The 15,698-nt window shown below is 33.9% G+C and overlaps 1 protein-coding gene across 1 annotated transcript in view; it reads right to left on the minus strand.

The window, feature by feature from the left end:
* Nucleotides 1-15,698, minus strand: part of LRP1B (LDL receptor related protein 1B) — a 674,736-nt gene that overhangs the window by 13,495 nt on the left and 645,543 nt on the right. Inside the window, exons 84-87 of the mRNA XM_035332355.1 lie at nt 14,503-14,664; nt 11,213-11,387; nt 10,478-10,582; nt 8,303-8,416 (exon numbers count right to left, since the gene is read on the minus strand). Of these exons, the coding sequence (XP_035188246.1) occupies nt 8,303-8,416; nt 10,478-10,582; nt 11,213-11,387; nt 14,503-14,664 (556 nt within the window). The remainder of the gene's footprint in view (nt 1-8,302; nt 8,417-10,477; nt 10,583-11,212; nt 11,388-14,502; nt 14,665-15,698) is intronic.

Genomic DNA, 15,698 nt, shown 5'->3' on the forward strand with positions numbered 1-15,698 from the left:
TGACACCAAAAATTAGCCCTGAGCAGGCACATGAATAATGCTGGGGCTAGGACATGGACAACAGTTGCTGTAGGAATGTGGGGAAGATTAGGAGGTCTAAATTAGTTTTACTAGTGTTCAGATACAGTAGACGTAAGTTGTTCTTTATAACAACAGCCATTTTTCTGATATTAGAACATTTAAACTCAGACTGCTCAGTACGTAGCATGGGAACTGACTTCTGGTTTAATTGGATGCACAAAATTTTGTACTTTTCCAAATCATTTGATATGAGGAGCTTTTGTTCTGTAGTACTGCCAAGAGTTTTATGGCCAAAGATATGATATTTGCAGCATATATATATATATATATATATATATAAAGACATTGATGAAGCAGAAAGCCACTGATTTCATTGCATAAAGCCAGTGGTTTCAGTGAAGACATACATACCATCAAGAACTGCACAGAAAGACGGTGATAAAGCCTAATCTGAACTACACAAAAAAATAAAGATGGAAACAGATGGGGATCTTGACAGTGAAGGACAGGTTGGAGTAAGTTGAGTGGTACAATGTGCTACAGGTGCAAATCTCCAGTCCCCAACAGAGTCAGTGAACAGATCAAAGAGCAACAGCATCCTAAAGAATGCCAATATAAATCCCGAAAGTGAATGTAATAAACAAAAGGTTGTACATGGCCTGCTGCCAAGGTCATTAATGAAACTAGCTATGGCTCTCTCTCTTACAATTTAGTTCTACATTTAGATAGAAAGAGGTGACTGCTCAGGAAGCACATTGTGAGATACAGACTGCCTGTGCAATAGGAATTATTTATGCAGAGGAAGTAGTATTGCAGAAGATAAATGTTTTAAAAACTCTAAACTGGAATTGTAAAAACATCTGACTTGTAATGAGAAACATTCAGAATTAAGACATTTACATTTTAGAGAATGATCATGCTGTTGTTACAGAATCTATTCATGAGAGAAAATGTCTCTTTTCTCTATTTTTCTATAACCCTTACAGGTCAGTGCACTGAAACACTCTAAACTCAATTATACGGGCACTTGACCAAAAGGAACCATTTGACTATTAAATGTCTGAACAAATAGAAAAAGCTAGTAAAAAGGCTAAATTGGAGGCAGTGTGGATTTTTCCTTTTTATTTATTTTATTTTTTGTGTGTGTGTATGTGTGCCACAGGCATTGTCATAAAATATAATATAGAAGGCATAATATGCAGTTAAAAGTGCTCTTGTAAAGAGCTGCTCTCCAACTCAATACATGAGTGTGTAACAAAAAAAGTCAGAAAGCAGCACTAAAAGATTAGACCAGAAGTACAACAGAATCTGTGAAACAGTTATTACAATACAGAGGTTGAAGGGGAATTGAAAATGTTTCTTACCTAAAAATGTTATTTCTTCATTACAGTAAGTAATATAGCAAAGAAAATTTCTAACTTTTCTTTTTAGTAAAGCCATAGATAGCAATGTTTTAAAAATAGTAAAAACAATCAAAGGAAAGTATCCAGCCCCACTATTTTAAGAAGACATTAAAATTCCATTAGAAAATGTCTTATCATTAATATTACAATTCTTTGTAAGATGAGAACAAAGAACATCTGGATTATAGTTATTTACTATTTGTACTAAATTGCACCAAAAGGCAGAAATTAAAATAATTCACTTTTTCCCTAAAATACCGTAGGATGACATTCACAGCTAGTGCATGGTGTTCACTTCAAAGGAACAAGCCTTGAGATGTATCTTAGCCTCTATTATCCCCAAAATAAAATAAGTATAATCCTGAACTCCATGCTGTTGGGACTTTGTATACAATACATATACTATACATATTTTAATATTATTAACAGAGTAAATATACAAAGATTAAGCATGTCTAGATGACTACTACTTAAGCTGAAATTACACTGAGCAACCAAGTAAAAGAAAAAGAATAGACTAAGGTGGTAAAAATATTAAAAGAATGACAACTGACTGGATCAATAGGTATATGACAAACCGTGTTTTCCTCTCCTTCTCAGAGAGGTAAAGTAGTGATGTAGGGCAGCAGTTGCTATGCAAGTTTTATCTGAACAATTTTAAACTTACAAAAGATACCTGCATAACAGTCTAGCTGCTAAATGGTCAATGAAGAATGTACATACTCCTGTTTTCCAAGGTCTTGTCATTTTTTTTTGTTTGCCAACTACTCCTCAAACATCTGTTTGCATTTAGTTCTTTAACTAATGCTAGTTTACAATACAAACTGAATGAAAGATCTACAATATAAAGTTACAACCTGCTGATTATGTTCAAATTCAAGACATTTATAACAGACGTTTTTTAGTTGAAAAAGAAAGGTCTCAACTAGCATAATACAGTGAAATTCCTGTTGCAATTATAATTGTGTAGCTCATTAAACATATCCTAGGAAAGCATATGGAAAACATTTATTGCAAGATACTTGATATATTTTTCTGTTCTATGATTTATACTGCCTGTCATGATTACAATTTCCTTCTACTATTAGGCTGTCTTCTCAATGCTGTGATTGTTCTGTGCTGCAGTAGCTTTTTTTCCTATTCAACCTTCAGAAAATGCCAGTCAGGGGATTTCACAAGATTTCCTTCCTGTCCAGAACTAGACTGTGCATCTACCTTAACCTTTTTTTGATCAGAGTCCTGCCATAGTTTTACATTTACTTATGAGTTTGCATATACTTACAGTGTTTTACATACATATACTGCATATGTATATTTCCATACAAACTGTTCACATTTGAAGGTTTTTAATGAGAAAGGAATGTCAGGAGAGAGGTACAGCATCACAGGTATATGAGCTTGAGGGAAAGTACCCCATCTGGAGGAACTCAAGTCTTTTTTTTTCAGATCTGCAATGTGTACATGTGTACGCATGCGCGTGTGCACATACCCATGCACACGCACACACAAATTTTCTCTCTCCAACCTACTGAAAATAAAGCTGACAAAGCATCTCTCCTCTTTATTACATTCCTGGAGGAATTATTTATTCTGATATCTTCATATCATCACTTCAAGCTTCTTGTTCTCACGTGTAAGAAATTGATTTCTTTTTTCTCCCTGTGAGTTCTCTATTGTTTCTAACATATTACTCAGTCAAAATCCTTGATTTAGAAAAGAAGTAATTTAAACATTGTCCACCCTTCACTTTTCAGTTTCTTCTGCTACCAAAGGCATGCTTTCCTTCAAGCTCCTGTATCATATGTGCCTTTTAATTAATTTGAAAGGCCACTGATTTCTCTACTCAATTTGCTCTCAAAGCCATGCATCTGCTTACTGCAAGCAATTAAAGTATCTAGGGTGACTTCTTCTACATTACAGAAAAAAACAATGTTCTACTTTAGAAGTACAACACACAAAACCTGAAATCCTCCGAACAGCCAACACTTCTAACCATGGGCAACTAATTCAATGTTGTGCATTGCATTCTGAACTTCTCTCTTTCTTACAGATGACAGCTAGGAAACAGAGGCTCTGAAGTTTAGATACACAAACAGTAGCCTAAGAAGGAAGAAATAACTACCCTTTTAATTAGCCAGCAAAATAATATAATCTTACTTGTGTGATATTGAACTTCTCAGCCAAACTAATGCAGAGGTGCTCAAAATCCCATTAAAGCATTTACAAACTCTATTTAAATTCAGTGGGATTTTGATAAGGACCAACACAATTTATGTCTTTTATCAGTTTTGACTGTAAACTCCCTAGAGCAAGAACGATCCTTTGGTATGTTTCCATAATGCCTAGTGCAAGGGGGTTACAATTCTAACACATTTTTGTGCGGATGCTAATAATATAAAGATGGAGTTATAGCAAGATATAGGTATGGTAAAGGTATAAAATAAACATGTAAGAGGGGGTAATATTCTACTAAATCAGTATCTATGATAGCCATTTCTACTAGAGAAATTGATAGAGTGCTGCTTATGTTACAACTAGGGTTGAGCTTGCATACTCGAAAGCTTTTAAATTTTTTCCAATTCTCTTCATTGGTGTAATACAAGACATAATCTAACACTAAACCTTGCTTCTCTTTCATGGTGTATAGTTAGAAGATAGATAATTAGTGGGAAGGAAATAGAGATGCAAATAAAAGTAATTATTAGAACAAAAGACTGACTGATAGAACAGCTAGAACAGACAGTTTGTAAAATAAATTGAAAAAAAACATTTCTTGACTATTTCCCATCTGAATCTGATCTCATGTTCATTCTGCTTTCAATGGGCTGATGAAGTTACTGAAGCAATTCAGACATATCTTATACGCTTCTAGTGTCACACGTCTCATTCCCCCCAGATCATTACAGAGTAGTAGTGAAGATACTTTTAACAAACTTAATACACGAATGCTAAAAAGACAGTAACTACACATAAGATCATACTGTCTGAGGACTCCCTCAGTGGTACAATTTTCAGAAAAGGTCAAATTTTATAATTTTGATATCAAATTCTTTCAACCTTTGCTGTTGAGCAGAAAGGAAAAATGAAAATAATACAGAAAAAAAAGTGTTTTTTATATCCTTACAAATAATGCAAAAAATTAATAATCTAGATTTGTAGGTGTCTTACATACAAAGACAAATCTACATATTTTAGAACGTGACAGAGTATTCATTGAAACTGAAGACCAGCTTCACAAATTCTTCCTCTTTTGGTGGTTGATATGCAGTCAAAGTGGAGCTTTAAATCATTCATATGCTGGTTAGGTAGAAAGTACAACTTCTGTTTCCAATGTGCGCCTGATATTTGCTGGATTCAAAGTTTAAAAAACTTGAGACAAAGTTTTTTTTTGTTTGTTTGTTTTTAATTAACCCTAACGGCAAACGCTGGTAAAAGGAGAATAAATTCTTACACACTTATAGTTCCTCTGTATGATTATGGCTAGGATTGCCATTTAGAATGGATAAATCTTAGTTTCTCTTGTTTTTACTGAATGATAATAAGGTCTTTATTACATCCAAAGTACGCATTCTCAACTGATCTGGCTGCAAGAGGCAGAAGAGTTCTAACTGAATTAAAATAAAATAATCTCTCTCCAATTTCTTCCCTCCAAAAATCATCCACCTATGACTGGCTAAGAAAAATGTTAGCTCCTAATTGTCTCTCAGAGACCAAGCAGATGTCATCCACAGTGTGACCAGAAATGCAAATTGGAAGGGTAAATTATTTTCTCTATCAATGGAGCAGAACTTACAGAAAAAGTCTTTGAGACTCCTGTTCCATGGCACAATGTCTCTGTGATGTTTTCATTCCTTCCTGAAGTCTTTTATTTGATAGTATGAGGTTGGTAAAATTATAAACAAGCTCCAGTTAAAAACTAATTTGTGCCACAAAGACACAAGATATTAGAAAAAAACAGTGAGAATTGAGGTTGGCAAAAAGGACTGAGAAATATGGAACTACTCTTCCTCGATCACTGTAACTGTCTTTAACTCCATCAAACAACTATTTGCCTCTCTTCCCTTTCCTTTAAGCCAGAAACAGTATAGAAGACTCTCTTAACTCCTAAACACAGACAGTGGCCATACTAACCCAACAGTCATTTTGATAAGACAACAGGAAAAATAGCTTTATCTGTGATTATACTGTGAATGTGAAGCAAATTATCTGCAAAGGCTTCATTTAAACTTCATCTTCTTTTCGTTACTGGTTCATCTGAATCTCTTCCTCACGCTGAAGAGAAACTTTAATTTAATCTTTCTCTATTACCTTATTTTATTCCATGTCTCCCCCTTTCCACCTTGTAATACATTTAACAAAAAAGCTTCTAAAATTGTATACAAATAAACTCCTGAGATGAAAGAGAAAGGACAGTTTAATTTTACTAAAAATCATAATGTTGTTAATGTCTGTTGCTACCTTATTTATTTATTTATTTTGATCTTAGCATATTCACTTTACTGTATAGCACGTGTCCAATAAAATTAATCTTAGGAATATTGTCACAGTAAAAGTATATAGTAAGTAAAAAAAATAGTTAATTACTCTGTTCAAAATGTTGCAATTCCTCCCTTATCTTTCTTTGGAAGACAACCTGCTCAAAAGGGAAGAACCACAGCCTTAATCAACTAAATAGTCCTTTGGATCCTAGCTATTCACCTTCAGGAAGGAAGGAAATTGCATCTAATATCACTTTTACAGAGAGAAGTGAATCTTTTTTTCTCTGCTCTGCCTTCTATAAGCTGTTGTTTTGTACTTTTCCCTAATTATATCTTTCAAAAGAAGAGTCTCATTTAGTCTTGGAAAGCACTACTTTTCCAGGGATTTCTGAAGCCTGTTTTGTTACTTTCTACACCTGAGTGCAAACTGACCATTGCGTGCTCTGGGCAGTGTCTTCACAGTGGCTTCTGAAGGTAAAGAAATATCTTCATCTGTCTATACGTTTGGCAGCATGAATCTTTTCAGCGTTGTTCCTATTCAAACAACCCACCTCCGTACTTCTTTGACTTACACAGAAAATAGGCAGAAAGGATTAGGGGGCCTGTAGAACCTGTGATATGCCTTTCTGTTAGCATAAATTATTGAAATTGTTGGCATCTGGCATCTTATAGAAGCTCTAAGGAGGTTAAAATTCATGTTATCAACTCAAAGACTAACCAAGAGATTCAAATATGATTATATATGTATATATTTAAACTGCTCCTCATTTTGATCAGCAAATATAGTTAAGCCAAAATATCAGCAGAACAGGCAATGTCAAAAAATAAACATTGATGCTACTCAGAAAGTTCCTAATTAAATTAACCTAATTGAAACCCTACTGTAATATCCAAAGCAGTTTTGACTCCAGTAGAAACAGAATGTAACCTTGTTGGCTATAGGAATGAATATTAAAAAAAAAAAAAAAAAAATAAATCTTCATATTTTTCTTTGAAAATCTTACATTAGATAAAAAGTAAACTTTTACTGTTTAAGTAATAATTCTTAAGAATGATGAGAGAGTATGGAAAATTCAGAACTGATTCTGAATGGTGTATTTTTATGCTATTCTATCTATCAAAACATTTCACAATAAATTTTGGACAGTTACTTTCTTGAGAGCTCAGATAGTTTCCCCAACATATTGAAAAAAAAAAGGGGGGGGGGGGGGGGCGGGGGGGGGAATGGTACTTGCAGTACATGACCTTATAAGCAGCAACATGTTTTGCTTCAGGCTATCTTATTCTTAAATCTGTAGGATGCACAGAAATAGAAACTGCCCTGGCAATCATTTCGCATGAATGCTGACCAACAGACCAACTCTCCATACTCTTCAAAATTTTAAGACGTGGTAGTCAGAAGGCTAATCTACTGTCTAATGGATTTATGGTAGCTCTAGCCAGTTTCATTGCCTGAAAAACACCAAAAAAGTGTTTTGATTGTACTGTTTAAAAGAAAGATTATTCACCATACCTAGTCAGTCTCATTGCTACCTACCAGACAATGTTATCAATCCCCACAGCAGTTTACATTTTCACAAACCACGCATTCGGATGAGATAAGATTAAAGCTGTTGGAGATTCTGTATTTTATCCCAAATCTAGGTCTTAGGCTTATGATTTAAATTCCAACTTATGCATCACAACTGTTGAATAAAACAATGTACATCTAACTGTTGTTGTGCATCTCTGTGTATGCCTAACTTACAGCATTTTCAAAGACGAAGTCTGTTTATTTCCTGATAAGGATTAAATTTTACCCTTTAATACATAGACCTTAAATCCTTTAGCAAAATACAGCAGACAAGGGTGTCTATTCTATACATTTTTTTTATCAGCAAAGTTATGACGTAGCTCAAACATTTCTGTTTCATAGTTAACTATTTTATAGCATATTTCTATAGTTTACAAAAGACCTATGAATACAGGCTAAACTCTTGAAAAGGTAGCTAAATAGCTCCTCAGCTTCTTTCCCTACAGAGATAAGAAACAGTAAGAGTTTTAGACTACAGAACATGTGCTATATCACTGTTTGCTAAACTTTATGCTGTGTAGGATTAAATTGATAAAATATCTCAATGTGAACAATGAAAGCCAAGAAGCAGCCTTTTCAGTATTTTCAATACACTTTTTAAAAATAAAGCTTTTTATTTCTTCCTCCAATGACAGAGATACTCCAACAATACGTTTAAATATAATCATCAGTGAAACTATCAAAGGGTAAGTGTGCATTACAGAAACGAGAACCCGGATTAAGTATATACTGTGAAATGTATGTGAATGTGCATGACTTGAACCAATGAACTGTGGCCTGAAATGATGTCACAGAATGTGCAGCATTAAGTGGAAGGTTAAACCTACTTGCATCTCGGTTCATTAAACGCAGTTAAAGTGCAAATTCCCTCATTCTGACAGTAGTAATCACAAGGGTTCACTTTCTGGTCACAGCGCTGACTTTTAAACCCCACAGAGCATCTGCAGAATTTCAGTAAAATAGACCTCTATAAATATTCTGCCTTTTGCTGAACAGATTTTAAATGCATTACATATAATTATGGCAAGACACACACACATACACAGGCACACACCCATAGATATAAATAAATTAATAGCTTTTTTCATGGAAAGATCTAACCTGGCTACACTGAAAAGTTTGCTCATCAAAGCTTATCAACCACTTTTAAAACAATGGGGCTATACAAACTTAGGTGTTCAGGAATCTAAGACTTGTAAGAAAGTAGTATTGTCAAACATTCTATTTATTTGTATTGATTGATTCAGTGTGCAATGGTCTTAAAAATGTTCCCGACTGTCTTAGCATGGTTAAGTATTGGCATATGCTACCACTTTTATATATTGCAAATCCATAAACAAATTAACATATGAAACTTGTTTTCCTTGAGATGCTATGGTGTTCCATATGAATTTGAAAAAAATGATAGATCAGTTATATTAAGAAAAAGAAAGGAAGAATCACAAGGTTCCATAATAACTGTTCTAGGTGTTTAAGCACCTGGACTACTAGACTTGCCCATCAAATTTTAGTCTTACATATTACAGCTGTTATATTTTTGCTGAGATTTATGAGTCTCTCTAGTCTTCTACTAACGATATTTAAGGAGATCCAAATAACAGGTAAAAAGGGCCAGGTGAAAATAACAATAGTAATAAAAGAGCCATAGGTACTTAAAGCAAAATAAGGACTATGGTGAAGTTGCATTCCACTGTCTCTAACCCCAAAGCTGCAAGCATTTGTTATCAACTTCTTTCCAATAGCTCAACACTTAGGTTTTCACCTTTGCAAAGGTGCTTGAGCTTTCATAGGGAGAAACATTTGATCTCTCTTACATTGCTCAAGCCACAAAAGCTAGGCATTTCTGTAACCTCCTTGAAAGTCTGAATACAGCTAACACTCTCTCTAAAAACACCTGTGTCATGCACATCAACAAACGTTGGCTGCATCTGTATTCACAAAGGTATTGTAATACCATATTGCAGACAAGAATTTACTTATGTCACCCTGGAAATTACATATTTAAGTCTAATTCTATCTTCTAATACCTCTAATACCTTCCTATATTCTCGGAGAACACCGTGACATCTAGGTTGGTTTAAGAAGTGGAAGACTATTCCACAATGAAGCTCTTCTGCATTGCAGAAAAGATTGGATGATTTATTATGCAAAAGTAAAAAAAGAAATAACCCAGAAGTCTGACTCAGTAGTTCAGTGCAACTCAGTAGCTCAGTGCAACTCAGAGCAGGAAAACAGTAATTTCTTGGTACGATGACTACTTCTGTATTTAATGTTTAGTAGGTGAAAAAGATACACCATAGCTCTCAAGAAAGGACTAGAATGTAGGCTTTACTACCCCTTAGGAGAGTACTTCACAGTCTAGTCTAAAGAATCACATTTTCTTTGGTATTGGATGTCTGGGCTTAAGAAAAGCATCTTGAATTATTTTCTTAATGCTGGTGTATTTCTGCAGAAGGGGAGAGCAATCTCACCACAGAACAGCCAAGCTTCTATGGGTAGTGTAAAGGTTAAGACAGAAACGAGATACATGAGCATATCCTCTGACACATAAAGGAAATAAACACTGACATCATTCTCCCTGTTCTCTAGCCATCTGGTTCCTTACAGAAACGTATCACCACCACCTCTGACCACCTTTATAGAAGAAAAGACTTCATCCACCTTTGAGTAGCAGGGGCAGACAACCATCTTGTACATTTGGATTCCATTCCAGATCAAAAGCCTAAATGAGCTTTAGATCTGGCCCAAAATTATTAAAAGTCTCAAAACACTTATCTTTATGTCTATATGCATACAATATATAGCTTATTGTTTGATATACATATTGCAAAAATGTAGACAAGGGTTACAGAAATAGTCAGAAAAAGTACCAAAAATTGTGACTGCAACTGGTATGTTTTATTTCCTAAAGAGATCAGAAATACAAAAACTTTAGTATTTTTCAGTGTTTTAATATGGTTTCCACAGATATTTTAATGGTCTCTACAATGCAGGATACTCACAGACAGACAGGTATGTTTGTGTCTGGGTCCAGCTGACATGTACCACCATTGTAACAGTAGCCATCACATAATTGACATGTAGAGGCAATCTTTCCATTAGTGCAACTGTCATAATTAAAAAAAGAAATTGCCACCAGTATATTAGTAAATCTAGTGAATCACATTATACTGATCCATATATTAAAATACTAATTTTGTAATATGAGTTAGAATTGCAAGAATTCCAGGTTTCTAACTTGAAAAGCTAGCACAGGCAGCGAACTTTTTACACAAGATATTTTTAATCTTTCCTTTTACGAAAATAAAGTATTATTATATAAAATAATTATTCAGCAATACAGCAGCACATCTTAATTACATGCTTTCATTAGTATCAATATGACTTTTTCATTGTCACAGATACTGCAGGAAGATCACATTTTGATAGTATGGTAAAACTTGACTGTTTATTAAATATTTCTATGACATATATTTTTTCCAGTCAAAGACACGTTCAGTTTCCTGCTACATTTTTTATGCTATTCCCAGTGAGGAGTACTCCACAAGTTGGTTTAAAAAGGCAGGAGCCAATGAGTTCATTCAAAACTCGATACCTGCACACTCAAAGGCACTGTTCTGATGTGACCATTTCAGGGGCTAGTTGCTCTGTAACTGATTTTATAGATTTAAAGGATACTGCAGTGTAATGGCTATCAAATATATATTTTTGAACATAACCAACACGCACGCACTTACTTGCATACTATGTCATTACTGTCCTTGTTTATTATGCAGTGTCCCCCATGACATCTTACACACTTGTCCACTTCACATTTTGGGCCTTCAAATCGTACTGGACAGACACATTCTACGCTTCCATCATCAGAAATAGTACATGATTCAGAATTTACACAATAATGATGGCAAACATCTGCAAGAAACATGAAATCTAATTACAAAAAGACATTAAGGAGTGTCAAATTATTAAAAAAAAAAAAAAAAAAGGAAGCTTTTTTCCTTTCTTTGGAAAAGTACAATAAAAACAACATGGTAAATGAAACTGGTGGCTCATTGGGAAGTACAAGAAGCAAGCCTCCCCACCCAACAGATATGCAATATATTAACTACATAGTCTTGTAAAGTGAAATAGATTTTTAAGTTCATATGAGACTTTTTCCTTCTGGATATCTAACCATTTATGGCATCATCACACATGATACAAAGACTACGGATGAGAAGCAGAGCAATGTTAATATATTCAATGGGACATTGGCTGAATAAAAATATTGTGATAAATTCGCATTACCATTAAAAGCGTTATGTTAGACTGAAATGAGAACAGTATTTTGAAATAATTAGCTTTTATTTTCATTTGTCCACATATAAAATTTTAATGAAGTTCTAATAATACCATATAATGACATGACCAATAAGTTCTACAAAAAATACATACCACCTTATCTTTATAGGCTGTGCAGGACTCTATTATCTTATGTAAGTGCTTCAACGCCAGCAGGACTGAGATTTAAAGCAGTGAATTCTTTAACTCTTTGGAAACACCAGTAACCATCTCATTTATCTCATCTCCCTTTTATATAAAATGTTGGCAGACTAAAGAAACTTCTAGAGCTACCAAGATATGTTGGTATCTACACAATTAGGTTCATTTTTATTTATGTAAGAGTGAAAACTTTCTTTTGACTAAGCAGTTTTATTTTTATATCTTGTAATTTAAGCTCTTTAGTGGGGACAAATCACTTTCTGTTTCTAGTACTTCAGTTCTGTGTAGTTAATGTGTTGAGCTTTTGGTGGTGTTCCTGATGGACAAACGAAGTAATTGAAAGATAAAATGCATCAGTTCTGAACTATGCATCTGTATTAATTCAAATTGTTCCATATTAATAAAATATTAACTTTCTGTCAAAATGAAAAAAATGATGTCCTTTGAAGATTAGGATATAGCTGAGGACAAGTCAGCAGCAGATAGAAGTAGAGTATTGCCAAGCTCTTCAATGGAAGATGAAACCATGGCCATACGGCAACTTCAGCCTTGAATGTGTAATTGTAAGATGATGTTTTACTTTTTATATTTTCAACTTCAGAGCACAAGTAAAATACCTATGCAGGTTTCTGTATCACACTTTGCATATAAACTGTTTTCAATCACACCATAGAAAGACCAAAACAAGTATCTTAGAGGCAACTAACCTTGTAATAAAGTCACATTAATGTATTTCAATAGGCATACAAAATGACCACGTGTAACACAGCAAAAAAAATCATACATATGTTTGAATAAAGCAAAATAAACAAACAACTCAGGTGTGAATCTATGCACATACCAATAGTTGTCAACCTGTAAAATTTCACATAACTGTTATTGGCTACAAAGTAATACTCTAAAAGATTGTAAGGCTCTTCTTTTCCTAAAAGTATTAAGGTTTAAATAAAATAAAATAATAATAATAAAAAACTTTATTTTATATTTTATGATGTGTTTGAGTCTCTCTGTATTGTGGCATTTTTCCAAAGTGTCAGCAGAAAACCCAAATCTGACAATAAGTACTGTTTAAAAGTAACCCTAAATTTACATTTAAATTAATTCTTTTAAACAACAACAAACAAAACAAAACAAAACAAAAACAAACAAACAAAAAACATGTTTGCAGAAGCGTTCAACTAGAAACAATTTGTTTGGTTTTGGGTAAGCCTCAAGTAAATATTTTTTCTTAATCTGTATGTCTGTCTGGGCATGATTTATGTACTACACTGTTTTCAAATACCCAATTGTGTTTGCAGATAGTTATTTGTGGATCCATGCAGTTTGTTTAATACCAAGTGGGAGAGGATCACAATTACTGCTGGTTTTCCTTTCAAAGGTTTCAATTTATTTCATAGTCTCCCAACTGGAAATACACTCAGTTTACTTCAGTACAAATCCTATTTAAAGATACGCGGTAACCCATTCCCTGTTTGACAATCTTTCACTAAAACTAAGTACTTTTTGTATCTAGTAGGTAATTCTAAACCAGACCTTTATAACAGCTAATTTCCCTTCAATTTTGTTTAAATCTAGTCTTTCCAGTGAAGTCACTGAATTATGTAAAGAGATTATGGTTTTCACATTGAATGTCCTATTCTGCAACAAGCACTATGACGATTCTCCATCTCAGTGTTACAGTCAATGCAAAGCAGGTGTAGAGAAAAAGAAATTTTTGAAAAATAGAAAAAAAAATCTGACCTCAGAAAATTAATTAAGTTAGGCTTGCTTGTTAGCAGCTGCTTGTTAAAGTGCTATAGACTTTCTAAAGGCATGAAAACCTTTGGATAATAATAACTCAGTGAGAAGAGATGAATGGGTGACTAAAATTAAACCTATAGAGAACCCAAGAGGCAGAGAATCTAAGCCCTGAGCCCTGAGATTTAACCAAGATTAATACTTAGAAATCATGATTTTCAATACTATGAGCAGGCAGAAACCATACTTAAGGTGATCTTGGACAGAGTAGATGAAGGAACATGGAAGAATGAACCTCAGAGCAGTACTGATGATATACTGCTTACTAGGATTAGAAATAAAATGGTAAAGTAGCAGTTGGAGAGAGTGTTGGCTATTTGTGAAGACAAAGGATACCAGAAAAATTCTTTACTTTAACTATGTCATTGTTATTATTATTTCAGGAATTCCACCAGCAAAAAATAACAAATATAAGAAGTTTAAGTAGAAAATTTTAATTCAATGATCTTATTTCTATTTATGCAGTCAGATGTCTGGGACAACTCCATTTTAGGTGAATTTCATGGAAATTCAAAATTAATCACTTCTGAAAAAAGTTTGTTCCTCCTACATGAGTAGATGGATATTGTGGAAGCATGTTCAAAGATCACTTGGATAGACCAGATCCCATTTTCTTAGGAGTAAAAATAATTTTGGACCTAAGTTTATCAATGTGTACCACAGATAAATAAGTCAATTCATGTTAAACTTCCCTTCTGTAAAACTTCTATTATAAATCCAGGTTTACTAGCACGTGAAGATTACTTACAGTACTGACATCTGTCTCCTGTATACTCAGGCAAGCAGCTGCAAAAGGGTTGATTTCCAGCAGTGACGCTGCAGGTTCCTCCGTTTTGGCAAAAATGATGGCAGACTGTCTGATTGCAGTTTGGTCCTGTAAAACCTAGTGCACAGTTGCAGGTAGGCCTCCCTGTTCAGAACAAATAAGACTACTTTATGATAGAAATATAAATTAAAATAATAATCACTACATTAAAGATAAGTATATTTTTCATAACAGTAGCAAGCTTTAATGTATGAGCCCGACTTTTTCATCTTACACTTGTGCATGTATGGTTGGTCACTGGTAATTTATTTGGGAATTATTTTGTAAGACTGTCTTACATAGGAATATTTGATATGAATAAGCTCTTCAAATCATCCTGACAGGCTGGGTTCCACTCAGTTGCAGAAGATATTTGTATCATCATCATTGCAGTTACTTCAGAATTCACTCCATTATTCTCAAAAGCACAAAGTTTTGTATACATCACATGAATACATGTATTTACTAGTACTCTAGTAAGTCAATTTTACATAACATTTTTTTACTAAAAAAAAAAATATCCGTGGCTGTTCTGTTATCCTGCCTCTCTAATATAATAAATACCGTAACTTAAGAAGAGTTGTCTCGTATCAGACCAAAGGTGTACATAAGGTCCAATATGCAACATCTGAAAAGTAGTGAAGGCAAGAATATTTGCGCAGAATGAGCTCCTAGTCTACAGTAGCTTCTTTTAAGGGTTTTTAAAATACTGTTTAAACCCTAATGTATTTTTCCTCCTATGATTTTTACCTATTTTTTCACCTTATCTAAATCTAATGTCTAGGAGATTTATAGCTTTGTTACAACTTTACTGTTTTATTAAACTGTTCACTGATCACTTATCACTGATTTTTTAAGGCTTATCTTCTTTAAAACTACATTCTGCAACACATACACGTCTTTCCATCTCCTGAATTTGCTTCTATATCTCGTTTATAATCTTCTCTTCAAGTCAAATGACTTAACGTGTCCAACTAGTTGGTCCCCTTCTTACTTCCTAATAATCTAGTCTCATTCTTGTTTATTTCTTATGAAAAAATAAATAAATAAAAAATCAATTCTTCCCTTTGCTTTCATCATTCTACCTTTTGGGTTTCCTTAACGTTACTGTAAATGGACCAAGTTTAACACTTTTCTCC

Source organism: Oxyura jamaicensis, chromosome 7 (assembly GCF_011077185.1).
Source record: "Oxyura jamaicensis isolate SHBP4307 breed ruddy duck chromosome 7, BPBGC_Ojam_1.0, whole genome shotgun sequence".
In the NCBI taxonomy this organism is placed as follows: domain Eukaryota; kingdom Metazoa; phylum Chordata; class Aves; order Anseriformes; family Anatidae; genus Oxyura; species Oxyura jamaicensis.